The sequence below is a fragment of the Setaria viridis genome, chromosome 2 (genome assembly GCF_005286985.2).
Source record: "Setaria viridis chromosome 2, Setaria_viridis_v4.0, whole genome shotgun sequence".
Classification (NCBI taxonomy): Eukaryota; Viridiplantae; Streptophyta; class Magnoliopsida; order Poales; family Poaceae; genus Setaria; species Setaria viridis.
The window spans coordinates 42,967,946-42,981,730 of NC_048264.2; the positions used below are offsets into that span (position 1 = coordinate 42,967,946).

At 47.0% G+C, this 13,785-nt stretch overlaps 2 protein-coding genes across 3 annotated transcripts; one reads left to right on the top strand and one right to left on the bottom strand.

Moving 5' to 3' along the window:
- Positions 1 to 4,417: 4,417 nt before the first annotated feature.
- LOC117846427 (chitin-inducible gibberellin-responsive protein 2) lies at positions 4,418 to 8,274 on the top strand. The gene is made up of 2 exons (XM_034727587.2): positions 4,418 to 4,693; positions 6,245 to 8,274. Exon 2 carries the CDS (start codon positions 6,390 to 6,392, stop codon positions 8,031 to 8,033), a length of 1,644 nt encoding a protein of 547 aa, XP_034583478.1. The 5' UTR covers positions 4,418 to 4,693; positions 6,245 to 6,389; the 3' UTR covers positions 8,034 to 8,274.
- A 166-nt stretch (positions 8,275 to 8,440) lies between these two features.
- LOC117846426 (WRKY transcription factor SUSIBA2) lies at positions 8,441 to 13,571 on the bottom strand. Of its 2 annotated transcripts, none has more exons than XM_034727585.2 (6): positions 13,276 to 13,571; positions 12,050 to 12,217; positions 11,247 to 11,787; positions 10,795 to 10,960; positions 10,559 to 10,717; positions 8,441 to 9,384 (listed from the first exon to the last, which is right to left on the bottom strand). In XM_034727585.2, the coding sequence occupies exons 1-6, from the start codon at positions 13,513 to 13,515 to the stop codon at positions 8,817 to 8,819; spliced, it is 1,842 nt and encodes a 613-aa protein (XP_034583476.1). In that variant the 5' UTR covers positions 13,516 to 13,571; the 3' UTR covers positions 8,441 to 8,816. The 2 variants fall into 2 exon arrangements, with proteins under 2 accessions (XP_034583476.1, XP_034583477.1); XM_034727586.2 differs by lacking the exon at positions 13,276 to 13,571 and adding an exon at positions 12,588 to 12,858.
- Between the last annotated feature and the right edge of the window lie 214 nt (positions 13,572 to 13,785).

The window sequence follows — 13,785 nt, forward strand, 5'->3', positions numbered from 1 at the left end:
GCGTAGATGGATGCGATCAGCGACCACGGCGCGCCGCGCCGTGTGGGGGCACCGGTGAATCGCGACAGGGTATCCATCCATGGACGAAAACGGAGGCCTCGACCCCACTTCAGAGTATGACAGTAGTTTCTAGAAAAGAGGGAGCCCGGTAAATATCCATTTAGATCTAACATTTTCCAATGCATAGTTTTCTAATAGTTTCTATAAAAAAAAGTAAAATTAATAACTACATGCATTTCACCTAGCAAGTTGCAATTCTAACCCATAAATTAACAAACAACAATGCTAAAATAATAAGTAAAAAAATCATAAAAATTATAAGCAACATACCTTCTTCTTCTTGAGCTGCTCGGAGACAAATCAACCGGGAAGGAACCCCTAGAGGATGCCGATGGCCGCCATGCATCGGTGGTAGGAGCAGATGCTGGACCTCTAGCAGCAAGAGTGTACCGGTGGCTTCAACACCAGCGGCTGGAGCTTCGATGTCTGTACCACCACCGACGCATGTACCACGTGCGTCAGGAGCATCGACGCCTCGCCTAGATTTCAAACGGAGCTTTCTCGATACCCGTCGATCCATGTTGCTTAAAGTTTGGGGATGATGTCTTCTAAGGTGGGTAAGAGGAATGGATTTGGGGCAGAGAAATTGGAGTCGTCAAGAGATGGGAAAAGGAGCCGACAAGAATTGGGAGAAATTAGGCTGACTGGAGTGCAAGAAGAGCGATCGGAGATGGATCATGGGCTTAGGAGGATTTGGGCTAGCGCGTCGGAGGACACCATTCCTCAGCGAGGTCAGGCCGATGCACTGGGTGTACTATGGAGAGATGAAGGGAAGGCGCCGCGGCAACAGATCTAGAAGGGGAAAATGCATGGGAAGTGTTTGGATATAGTCCATGATTTGACAATGCGGTGCTACAATAACCATTTTGTTAATGATGGATTAATTAGATTTAATAGATTCGTCTTGCGAATTAGCTTAGAGGTTTTGCAATTAGTTTTATAATTAGTTCCGTTTAATTAGCATTGAAGATCGCCATAACGTGGCTTGGCCGAGTCTTCGGTCATTCTGCCGTCAGCCGGCTCGGTTTCGTGCGTGAGAAACGATGCCGTCCTCACCCTCTTTATTTCTCTTGTGGCATTAGCAAACTGTTTACAGGCAGCCTATTAAATATAAAAAAACTAGTTTGTTTGCCCTCGTGTCTTTGCTGCGGCTGCCCGTGCCATGGCGCATGCCATGTCACTGTCCATGTCCATGCTCCGGATTCGGGTAGCACTGTAGCAAGAGGGATCGCATCAGCGCTGCCCTCGGGAACTGAGTCACGCGTGACTCGTATGGCAGCCGCCTTTTGATCCCCGTTTCATTCGCTACTCGCAAAAAGATCTGCCACTCTGTCAGGCCGAAAAGGACCGAAGGAACATTGCTACATGCCATCATACACGCATGTTGACACGGAGAATCCAGAAAAGGACCTGTACTGTACCCTACTCCTGTAGTTTAACATATACACCATATACAAAAAGGCACAGAAAAGTCAATCGAGATCAGAGCCAGGCCGCCCACGCCACACACGATAGTCTAGATGTTCAGCGCTAAACTTTACCAATGTTTAGATATTAATTATAATGATTAAACATAAGCTAATTATAAAACTAATTGCAGAACTCCTGAACTAATTCGCGAGAGGAATCTATTAATCCTAATTAATCCATCATTAGTAAATGGTTACCGTAGCACCACATTGTCAAATCATGGACTAAATAGGCTTAATAGATTCGTCTCGCGGATTAGACTCCATCTGTGCAATTAGTTTTGTAATTAGCCTATATTTAATACTCCTAGTATCCAAACATCCAATGTAACCGATGTAACTGGTGCTAAACTTTAGCGGGTGTATCAAACACCCGAGCTTACATGACACAAAGCTGACTAATGGTAGCACCAATGTCTGGTCATGTTCCATCATTGGACTGCTGAGTAATGAAGCTTTTGGCTCACACCACCAAACACCTGCCGTAGACTACACAGATGAAAGCCGAACAGAGTCGCCGTACCGTACGTAGCCCATCGACGCCGGTCGCGTCGTGTTGCTCCTGCTTTTTCCGTGATCGGATCATGGTACAGTTGGGGTCAGACCACTTTGCCCACCGGTCCAAGGTTGACCACCACCAGCAACTCTTAAATTGAGAGACGGAAACAACAAGTTTTTGCCAGTGTCACCTCATCAAACAGCTCGGCAATTTCCCTTGGCCGGTTGGCACCAGGGCTTGGCTTCAGTTCAACTCATGGTTTTGTTTGGTACTGAAGACCGAAGACCGGCAAGAGTGACGGGTACAGTTTCTTGAGAAGACTATTCTGGCGTATACCTGGGTGTGTCATTGTCTTCCTGTCTCTGCAATTCCACGCTACGTGCGCAGTACGTAAAGACATACGTGATCACCTTCCGAAAAATGCCTCACACAGCTACTCTCTTCGGGGAGTTGCGCGGTGGTATGCGTAAAGGGATCGAAAGAGAGATGTCTGGGCACATCCATGGTGCCTGATGACAAGGAACATGGCTCTGAATCTCTGATAAGGGATGCAGTTATTGGGTCGATCTAAAAACTTGATTTTCATTTAAATAATTTAGGAGGGAAAATGATTTGGAATGACATGACTGTATAACTAATCAGCAGACCCCGAAGACACCATTGGTATCTACTGTGATCTTTAGCTATGCTAGAAGATGGGACATATATAATTGGGATCACTATTCGACCGTTTCTCTCCAAGAAAAAAAAAAGGAAAAAAAGGATGCATATTAGTGTGCATGTACTCAGCTACATGAAGTACACGATGATAGTGCCGTACTCATAAACCTGTCTTCGTACTTACGAAACATCTTCCCTTCTCATGTCGCGCTGCATGATTGGCGGCCTAATAATGCCATCCATATGTTGCTTTCCTCTACTTCATAGTCGCGTGCGAGAAAAGTTGCTACATACGCTGCTCTCTCCCAAGTCCAAGCACGAACCGTTCCAGATTATCCCAAATTATGGCGATCGGGACCTGAATCAAAGCTAATGCTCACGTCGATATCTCATAATAATCCAATTGCAACACTTACCATTTCGTTTTCCTTCATTATTAATACTATCCAGTATCTACCAGTGCCGGCCACAATGGCTAGGGTGTGCTGAGGGAGACCCCACCATGCGATGATCCAGGAGTAAAAACTAAAAAAGGAGACGTATAAACAAGGTCACCGAGTGCAAAAGGTACGGTCAAAAAGAAAAGGAGATGGTGGGGGATAACATTGAGACAGATAAGAAAAATCATACCACTGGAAAAGAGGAGATGATGATGCTAAAGATTACGGCGTGATTAGGACGTTGGCGCTTTTTTAATCGTGTGTACGCGGGGAAATCTAGCGGGTGATGTGCTGGAAAAGCTTAGAGATTGGTGCATACCTCCTGTAAATCAGTGTGGAGATGCCCTGCGTGTGGGAGAGCTCCGCTGCAAATTAATTTAACTACTCAAAACCATGAGCCTGCACTTGGTTTTAAATCCGTATTCCAGTACCGACATGCGGGGTGTAGAGCAAAGGCAAGAAGAATATTTACATGTGTAATACATCATTTCACTTTTTGCACCTTTTTAAGGGAGCTTTTCGGTTGCAGAGTTGCAGTAGGGCAGAAAGTCAGAGAATGATATCCATATATTATCCGATATGGTATGAGAGTATTGAGAAGCTCGATCATTTAATTTGTCCATCAACTACTATATTCAATACAGTGATCTAACAGCTTGTGTTTGAAGAAGCTAATTGCAAACCGGATCACATAAACTGTACCAGCGCTTTAGGAAAACCGCCCCCAACCTACCCCTCATCCAGGGAGGGCTACAGACCTACAGTTTGGCGCACGTGACATCCCGTGCAGGAAACCGTCGCTTGCAGGCGATTATATCGTCGTCATCTCACCATTTCGCAATTATGAATGCCAAGATGTGGCCATCAAGCCCAAGTTGCAGTTAAGTTATCGACACCATGGCCTCTACTCCTCTCCAATCCCCCAGTGTTTATCTCTGATCACTGAAATATCCTAACCCTACACGGCTACTACTCATCAAGAACCGATCCCCATAGACCGCGACCCGCGAACCCGCGATTCCCCGTCAGAGAGTCTCGCTCGTTGCTTCTTTGCGGCATCGGGCAGCAACGGGCAGCGCGCGTGCCCCAGATTTTTCTCTGCCCCCGCGGTGCGGTTGCCTGGTGCAGCCAGTGGTGGTGGTGCCTGACTGCCTGGTGCCGTGTCGCCCGGCACCCGCGGTTTGAACACAGGCGCGCATCACGCCTGGCGACGAAAACCGCGGACGACGCGCACGGGGTGGGGAGGCGCCACGCGAGCCGCGGGTAGAAATACTCGGTGCGGCGCTACCCCAAGAATTCCAATTCCCCCTCCTCCCTCGGCGGAAACATCCCACTCCCCGGGCCACCACAACCTGCCTGCCTGCCTGCTCGTGCCCAGCGTGCTGCGCGCCCACCATCCCCCGCCTCCTCTCTTCTCCCCAGCCAGCTACCACGCCCCCTCCCTCGTGTTACTGCCCCGTTCTTCGTTGTCTGCGCAACCAGCTGGGTAGGCTCGCCGTCCGCTCTCGGAGTACGGCTTCAGCTCAAGGATCTGGGGCCTCGGCGCGCCCCGGTCGACGGGACAGGTACGCGCTTGCTTCTCGCCTCGCCCTGCCTGCCTTGCTGTATACTCCGTAGCTCGTAGCTCGGGTTCGCGTGTGCTAGGCGCCTGAAACTGAAATGGATGGGATGGGATCATGGGAAGCTGCTGCGGTTACGCGCTTTAGGTTCTAGCTCCTGTTACTCCTCTCGTGCCGCCTCGGAGCCTCGCTGTCGCTGCGGGCTTGTCGATCCTTTGCACGAATGGCAGTGGTTAGCGTGAATAATCGATCTAGTATATGTTTAGTTCGTTGTGCTGTGAGCTTGAGAGACGTAGGAGCTGCAAAAGTTAGAAATAAGCTGCTCTGAACTGAATGATTTCCTTTTAAGATAGTTTTTTCCCTTGAAAAAACTGATAGTTTTGCTGCATGTCTTTCAAGAAAAGGATTGTTTACCACAATCCGCATACCTAGGACAAGCATGGCCTTCTCGTGAAGTTTTTTTTTTTTTTGAGACCGCGTCGATCGATTAGAAGGTCTCAGGATGAGCACGATGCACACGAGTGGTGGTTACGCGGATCTCTTGATCCGTGACCGAAACACGGGCAGATCTAGAAGCTTTTGACCGCCTAGTTTTCTCAATTTTTAAGGGGAATTAAAAATCTCGCGCTCGGAGTTGTTGAACGCACGGGTCAAACTCCCTGTGCGGGGGTTGGTTTGCCGTAGGAAATTCTGTGAGACGACGGGGATACTTTATGACTCAGCTACAGCCTGCAGCATCACCTCTGCTGAAATCATACCACCAGTGCTTCTTTAGTAGGGACTAGGGAGTACGTTAGGTTCGGAGCTTGTACGGTATGCATCCACCGTGACGCAGAACCGTAGCCTTTCTTTGGTCAGCGTTGCGCCATCCTCCTGTGTCCTATTTCTGAGTTTCTGTAGGTAGCAATAATCAGGATCGATGGTGTTTGCTGGACTTGGGTGTGCTACTGTACTCCTCATACAGTTCGGTTTCGAGGCAAATCTAGATGATGATCTGAAGACTGCTATTTGATCTGCATCCTGCTTTCAGAATTAGCATTTTCTGTTCAGGCAGACTAGTTGTATGCTGTTTCATGGATGAAAATAGCTGTATGCTACTACTTGCTACCATTAGTAAAGAGAAGATCTTTTGAGGGCATACTTAGTTCAGTGAAGTCATGTGTCAAAATCGAGAAATGTTGCTAGTTGATACTTCCCTTTCATCTTATGTGGTAAATTTGCAATCCGAGATTTTTAGAAGTGTCCCTAGTCTGATACTGTGCTAGGGATGGGCTGTCTCACTTTTTTATAATGTCTAGGGATGCTGCTAAACATACGCACTGCTAAACTGTAGATATTTCTCAACTTTTGCTTTTTGAGGAATAAATTTTGATTTGTGATGCTTGGGAACTTGCTGTGAGTGCTTGTCGTTATTAACTTAGCCCACCAAGTTTATTTCTGTCAGCGACAGGGCTGTGTTGTTGGTTCTCATATTTCACTGTCAAGCTTCAGTGTCAATTCTTTACTTGTACATTACTCTGTAGGTTTTGTTCTCACATGCTCAATCTCCTGTTGCAGACTTTGTTACTAGAGGACAAGGAGACATCAACAATCAAATTGCAAAAAATCCTCTGAATTGACTTCAGAATTGGACATGCTTGTCATACCAGAAACACTTGACAACTCGGAGTTTTAGTGCACCTGACTCTTCTACTGAACCAGGATGGCTGATACTCCAACTTCCCGCATGGTGCACCCCTTTGGTAATGTCCCAAGGCAGACTCCAAAGCAATTTCTGTATTCTGGCAACACTCAGCACCTCTGTCATCCATATCAGTCAGCTTCGGACACCCACGTCGTACCGCAGCATCATTACACCATGAAGTCTCATTCACCGGATGCTGTCTCTGAAGAGCATGAGACTCGCAAGCAGTACACACTGGACTCCTCTGCAGCTTCTGGTTGTTCGAGGCACGATTCTCCCTCGAGTCAGAGTATCCATACTGGGAGTGGCAGCCCTCTATCACACGAAGATAGCCACTCTGGCTCCACCAATGGCAATGGGTCACCTGTGAGTGCTTCCTGCGTCACTGAGGACCCTACTGATCTGAAGCAGAAGCTGAAGGATCTTGAGGCTGTGATGCTTGGGACAGACTCTGAGATAGTCGACAGCCTTGAGATCTCCGTTGCAAACCAACTTTCCTTGGAACCGGAGAAGTGGGTGCACATGATGAGCATGCCCAAAGGCAACCTGAAGGAGCTGCTGATTGCTTGTGCTAGAGCAGTGGAACAGAATAACAGTTTCGCAATTGATTTGATGATTCCAGAGCTGAGGAAAATGGTTTCTGTGTCTGGTGAGCCACTTGAGAGGCTGGGAGCCTACATGGTGGAAGGTCTGGTGGCCAGGCTCGCCTCCTCGGGCAACTCAATCTACAAAGCTCTGAAGTGCAAGGAGCCCAAGAGTTCTGATCTCCTGTCCTACATGCACTTCCTGTATGAGGCCTGCCCCTACTTCAAGTTTGGCTACATGTCGGCCAACGGCGCAATCGCAGAGGCTGTCAAGGGAGAAGACAGGATCCATATCATTGATTTCCATATCGCCCAAGGGGCGCAGTGGATCTCCCTCCTTCAGGCCCTTGCAGCAAGACCCGGTGGACCACCGTTCGTGAGGATCACCGGCATTGATGATTCAGTCTCAGCCTACGCCCGAGGCGGCGGTCTGGAGTTGGTTGGCAGGAGGCTGTCACACATTGCTGGCCTCTACAAGGTGCCCTTTCAGTTCAATGCTGTCGCTATCTCTGGCAATGAAATGGAAGAGGGACATCTCGGCATCGTCCCTGGCGAAGCCGTTGCTGTCAACTTCACCCTAGAGCTGCACCACATACCCGACGAGACCGTGAGCACGGCGAACCACCGGGACCGGATCCTGAGGCTGGTGAAGAGCCTGTCGCCCAAGGTGCTGACGCTGGTGGAGCAGGAGTCCAACACCAACACTGCCCCCTTCGCGCAGCGGTTCGCGGAGACGCTGGACTACTACACGGCCATCTTCGAGTCCATCGACCTGGCGCTGCCGAGGGAGGACCGGGAGCGGATCAACATGGAGCAGCACTGCCTGGCGAGGGAGATCGTGAACCTGGTGGCCTGCGAGGGGGAGGAGCGGGTGGAGAGGCACGAGGTGTTCGGCAAGTGGAAGGCGCGGCTGATGATGGCTGGGTTCAGGCCGTCCCCGCTCAGCGCGCTGGTGAACGCCACCATCAAGACGCTGCTGCAGAGCTACTCGCCGGACTACAAGCTCGCCGAGAGGGACGGCGTGCTCTACCTCGGCTGGAAGAACAGGCCCCTGATAGTCTCGTCGGCATGGCACTAGTGTTGTGACTCGTGAGAATGTTGACCTGACGAAGAATGTTTCCTGTGACTCTGTACCTCATAGTCATAGTCGTTTAGATGTGTAAGTTTGGCTGAACACTATAGGAAGCTATGGCGATACTGGGAGTAGAATACCTATAGCCTGATGTTGTAATGGCAGTCACTACCAGCCTAGAACAGGTTGATGAGGTGTAGTACAAGTTTGGGTATATGTTTTAAGTTAATCAGTTGTGCTTTGAAAATGTTTGCGCATGCTGATGGATATGACCGCAGCCAGAATCGTCATCCACCCTTTCAGCTAATCCTTCGGAACTCTTCGCTAGTGAGACTGAAAGTCAATAGAAAATTTATTCAGTGCAGTTAGTACTTAGTAGAAATCCAACTGATTTAGCCTACCTGAAATAAACATACTTGAAATGATATATTTCATTCCATATGAATATCAAACTGGCATCGTTCATATGCAGAAGATAACAAGGTTTTGCCACCGGATAGCTCTTTGGTTCTATCCCATATTCCAGTACAGAAAGAAGTTTACATAGCCAAATTATCATAATCTAATTAATCATAACTGGTTTGCTGTACAACGAATGTTGAGCTGCAGCGTCACATACAGCGAGTACATCCAAACAGCAAACGACCTCCTGTGTAATCGCTGCAGCTCCCAGGTATACCTTTGACCGCCTCCAATTCAATTATGATACACAGTAAAGCAGCTTCTGAAGAGATCTTCATGACGACGGTGATATGTGATTCATGGAGGTATAACCATCAGTAGAGACATTCATGGACCCATCACTAAGTTACCAGCACTACTGTAACATAAGTTAGCTGAACGATCCAATGGTGCAGCTTTGAAAGTAAACCCTTCATTTCCTTTTTCTTCTCTGGAACCATACATACTGCTAGCTGCATTTCCAGGTACTGTTGCCACTGCCATTCCTGGAAGTCCCATGCTACTGTAAACAGGAGCCATGTGTTGCATTTGATACTGCATTGGTTCTGGAACCGAAGGCTGCATTTGGTTTGTTGCGTCGCTGTGGTTCGGGCTGATACCAACACCGAGGTCGAGACTGATGGTGTCACTTTCGGCTGCCTGAGAATATTGATTGGTGAAGGCCCTTGCATCGCATGCTCTCATCATGCCACCAAGGCCCGGCATGTTGCTGTTAATAGGATGCACAGCAGGCTTCATGGGAGCTGTGGACATTTCATGGCTTGCATTCCTGGAAGCTGGGACTTCATGGTTATGTTTCCCTTCGTATGTTGTGATCACTGACTTTGGGTCATGTGATGCTCTCTCAACATGCTTCCTGACCGGGCATCCCATATGTGTGCACTTGTAGTAACTCCTGCAATCAAGAACAGAAGCGAAAATATCACATATGAATGTACTGCCTAATGTGTCATCCCTAGTAAAAAAGAGTGCAGCAAACTAACAGCATGCCAATCTTATCAGCACCATCAAATTTCGGTAACTGTTGGCATCAAACCAAACATCAATTGAAGTTCTAAATGCCTAGCTAGCAACCAATTAAGAGTAAGTTCTTTCAAGCTTTACTCCCAAGCCATTATTAAACTGCATGAAGGGCTTTGAATCCAAGACCACTCTTTGGAAGAGAAGTACTCTTTGGAAGAGAGTAAAGACAGATCCCAAACACCCAATTGCCTTGGACTTCATATGATCACATCCTTAATAAAATCACATTTTCTTTATTAAAGACATAGAGTAAAAGACACTTTCTATTTTCTACATAAATGTACTTTTGCAGGGCAGGCTAGGATATAGTATACATACATCAGCATAATCTTGTATGATGATATAAACGAAATGCACCACACCTGATATTTCTTCCTAACACTCTTTACATTTCTCCCACTATTCTAATTCTTGTGTGGTCAACTGCGATCTTTTGCCACGGGAATAGAACTCGTTGTAAAAACAATTGGTTGGTGTCTGCCCAACTTTTTCTAAAAGAAAAATATTACCAAACAGCAGCAGGTCAACATAATAAACAGTCTAGCTCTGAGGGACCTTGAATGGACACATGGCCAGATCTTGATAAGAAAGCTTCTTTATCCATATTTACGATGGATGGATGGATGGATGGATGTAGCAGTTTTTACATATTTCCACCATACATCTTTACCAGATCTGCCTCCTAATTTGTTAAAATTCAACCTTTCAGCACCTAAATGTTAAGGAGAAATTTTTATTGTTTCTTGGACATTTACTTTTGATTCTGAGTCTTCTGCACTGGATTGAAGTTTTTTTAGAGAATACATGTAACCAGTATAGTAATCACAAATTTTATTAAGGAAGAGCCATAAGCCCATAAGTTAATGGGTACACTAATGATTAAGGAAAAAACAGATATGGCAGTTAAAAACATTTCCTATTTTCTTATTTAAATAAAGCAACCAGAGATTTATCAGATAATGTTCAAATTCTCTTAAGAGTTCCAGGCAAACAAAAAGAAGGAAAATATAAAAGGGGTTAAATTAATGAACAAAATGAGTACTGACCGTGGATTGGGGTTTCCTTTCACTACTTTCTGCCCATACTTGCGCCAGCGATACCCATCATCCAATATATCAACTTCACTGACAGTTTGTACAACAACACGGGGCTCGCGATTTGGTTTACCCATCAAAGCAGCATCAATTCCAGCGGATTCCATTTTCCTAGTCACACGGTTGTCGAGTACAGCATTAGCAATTGACAGGAGTTTCAGGGTGTACTGAGTCTAACCATGTTTTACCTGCGTTTCGAGTCCAAATCATCATCCTCATTAGTGTCATCCCCTGGGTAGGGTCTTCCGCCTCCAGCATCAACGTCATCATCACTAGCTGGACCCGGTACAGGATCAAGCATGCCAGCTGAATGTACTTGATTACAGAGGTTGGAATAAATATTTGAAGGTTTGTCTGCATATTAACAAAAATTGTCAGATCCAGCTAAATGTAACAGCTAATGTTAAAGAACTAGTATCAAATGGCTATTGCATATTCAAATCATTCCTTCTCAAGAATTTGAAAGACCTGGAACTAGAGTTGTTACTGAAATAGAGATGCAAAATGAGCAAGCAAACACAGTGCACAGATCACTGAAGTCGATATACTTCAAATCACAAAACAAGATATGTGTATGGGCAACGCGAAATTGCAAGGCACAGGAATTCAATATAATTATGGAAAACAATGGAACACTCACCTTCAACAGGCGCCACACCATCATATCTTTCTTCACCCTGGCTTGAAGGAACTGCACCATTAGCTAACCTCCTATTAGGCTGGGGCTTAGGATGATTATGACGCCCTTTATAAACAACTTCAGTAATCTGTCCATCAAGCGAACGCTCTAAAAGCTTTTTAACTTCACAGTTAGGATGTGTGCACTTGTAATAACTTCTAGGGTTTTCACTTCCCTTGACATGCTTCTGTCCATATTTGCGCCAGTTATAGCCATCCTCTGCTGATTTTTCAGCTACATTTTCAGACTGTGTCTCCTGGGCAGCATTTTCAGAGCTATTCATTTGATTCATCTCTGATGTACCAACTTCTGCAGGCATGTTGTCAGATGGACCAACTATTGCAAGAGGTTTCGGATCACTTGAAACAAGTGCTGTGTGAGTCGACTCCCGTGAACAGAGAGATTTACTCTCAGTCATCAAATTGCTAGATGATGTGGCATGGTTTAAGGTATAGTTTTGCATAGAAGTGTCACGATGATTTGGATCATTGACAGCAGGAGCCTGCGTGTGAGCATTATGAATGTTATGTAATATAATACAAAACTATTTAGAGCGTAAGTAAAAAAGAATAAGAAAGACAGAAGCCCATATATGGACGGAGTATATTTTAGTGACATCACACAAACAAAATGCTTGAACTCCTTTTGCAATTGTACAAGATAAATTACTTTTTTTTAGCTCGCATATAAACAAAATCCTTAAGCTCATAAGTTCTATGTTGCTAAAGATTTACAAAATAATAATTACAACAATGGTTCCATACCACTGACTGAGAATTGAGATGAGGCTTGAATTCAAAATCCCGAGAACCCCCATCTTCATGGCCACTGCCAGCTGATTTATCCCTAGGTGAAGGCAGTATGTCCAAGTGAGTGCTCTTGTTGAGGATCGCAGCCATGCTCAGAGTACCAGTTGTTGGAGAGGGTTCAACCTAAATATAAAATGCTTATTGATTATTTGTCGAGCAGGATAAACTCTATGACTGTCAAACAGCAAGCAGCGTGCAACAACACCCACAGCTACAGATTGCATGGCAACTCGTTAACTGTATTTCTATTATGATTAATACAGTATTTAGGCCCTTCCAAGTTTATCAGAACCACCGGTGAAATAAATGCTAACTTCATCAATTATTCCTTTAGTTTTTTTTTGAAAGTATCAATTATTCCTTTAGTAAGAAGAATGTCTGCCAAGCATCTAAGGATTGGAATAGAAAACGCAGAGAACAACGTCGACAGTAACAACAAGCTGGAACAAAGCATGCAAATTATGTAGCTGTAATTGAGCACCCCCATCCTCACCAAGCAAGGCCGCTTTAGGCTGTGGGTTGTCAGAAAGAAGAATGAAAACGAGAAACAGCACTTGAACCAATATCAAGAAACCATAGCAACGAAACGGTCATCCATAATCTAAGCCTGTAAAATTCACTCTTTCCTTGCCCCAACAGCTTGATGCTTTCTTTATGGAGGTGTACCATCCCTTAGCACTTGAGACCAGTACCATACCACCCGAGGGTGAGGAGACATTTCCTTAAATAAGGCCTTTAAAGCTCCCACAAGAGAAATGCCAAGTGATGGTTTGTTCTCCGAGCCACCAAGTGTGTGCCGGACAGAATAATTCCCCCAGGCGCACAAGCAACAGCTCTCCCCATCACCCCGCACCAAATAGACGGCGCAGGGGCGCCCCAAAAGGAGGAACCGAGCAAAAACAACCATATCCCCGAGAACCCCGCGGGAAAGGCAGCTCCAGAAGCCGCATAGCACCACCGGAAATGCGAAAGCGCGAGGCAAAAGCGCGATATTCCGGCGCCACGAGCCAATCCCACCGGCGCAAATGTCTCATAAACTATGCGTAAAGCTAATGCGCATCGGAATCCCTCTTTGCGTGCCCCGAATCCACCTCGGCGTGACATGGAGGCTGCGGAATTCGCAGATCCCGCAGTAACAGCGAGTGGCTCGGGTGATAGGTACATGGAGGTGCGGTAATTACCTTGAAGTTGTTGAGGAGGACGGGGGACTCGAGGAGGGCGCCGGGGCTGAACCCGGCGGGGATGGTGAGGCATGGCTCCCGCGAGATCGGCAGCCGCGCGGGAGACATCGCCTTGTACCTCGCGCCGGCGCCGGCGCCGGCGAGCGCCGCCACGCGCCGATCCGCCAGGACCGGCTTCTCCGGCGAGCCCCCGGAGCCGGCGGGGAGGTCCCCGGAGCTAGGGTTTGGCGAATCGGCCATTGGAGCCAAAGTGTGGAGAGGTCTGACCGTCTGAGTGAAGAGGACGAGACAGGGCAAGACAGGTGAGGAGGAGAGAGAGGGGGTGGTTTTGGAGGGGATGGTGCGAAGGGCAGTTTGGGGAAAGTGGCCCCGGCCGGTAGCGGGGGCAGGGTGGGGTGGGAGGCCGCGACTCGTGTTGACTTAATTAATGGTGTCACATGGATTGCCCCTTCTGCCCCTGCGACGTGCGCGAAATTGCCGGGCCTGGGGCTCGCTCGCGCGAGTTCGCAG

What these genes read in the sequence shown, in the direction of transcription:
- LOC117846427 (XM_034727587.2), top strand. Translation starts at nt 6,390, where the DNA reads ATGGCTGATACTCCAACTTCCCGCATGGTGCACCCCTTTGGTAATGTC.
- LOC117846426 (XM_034727585.2), bottom strand. Translation starts at nt 13,515, where the DNA reads ATGGCCGATTCGCCAAACCCTAGCTCCGGGGACCTCCCCGCCGGCTCC. An exon ending in TCCTCCTCAACAACTTCAAG is followed by an intron (nt 12,218 to 13,275) that starts GTAATTACCGCA and finishes TTTTATATTTAG; the next exon opens with GTTGAACCCTCTCCAACAAC. An exon ending in GATTTGGACTCGAAACGCAG is followed by an intron (nt 10,718 to 10,794) that starts GTAAAACATGGT and finishes CCGTGTGACTAG; the next exon opens with GAAAATGGAATCCGCTGGAA.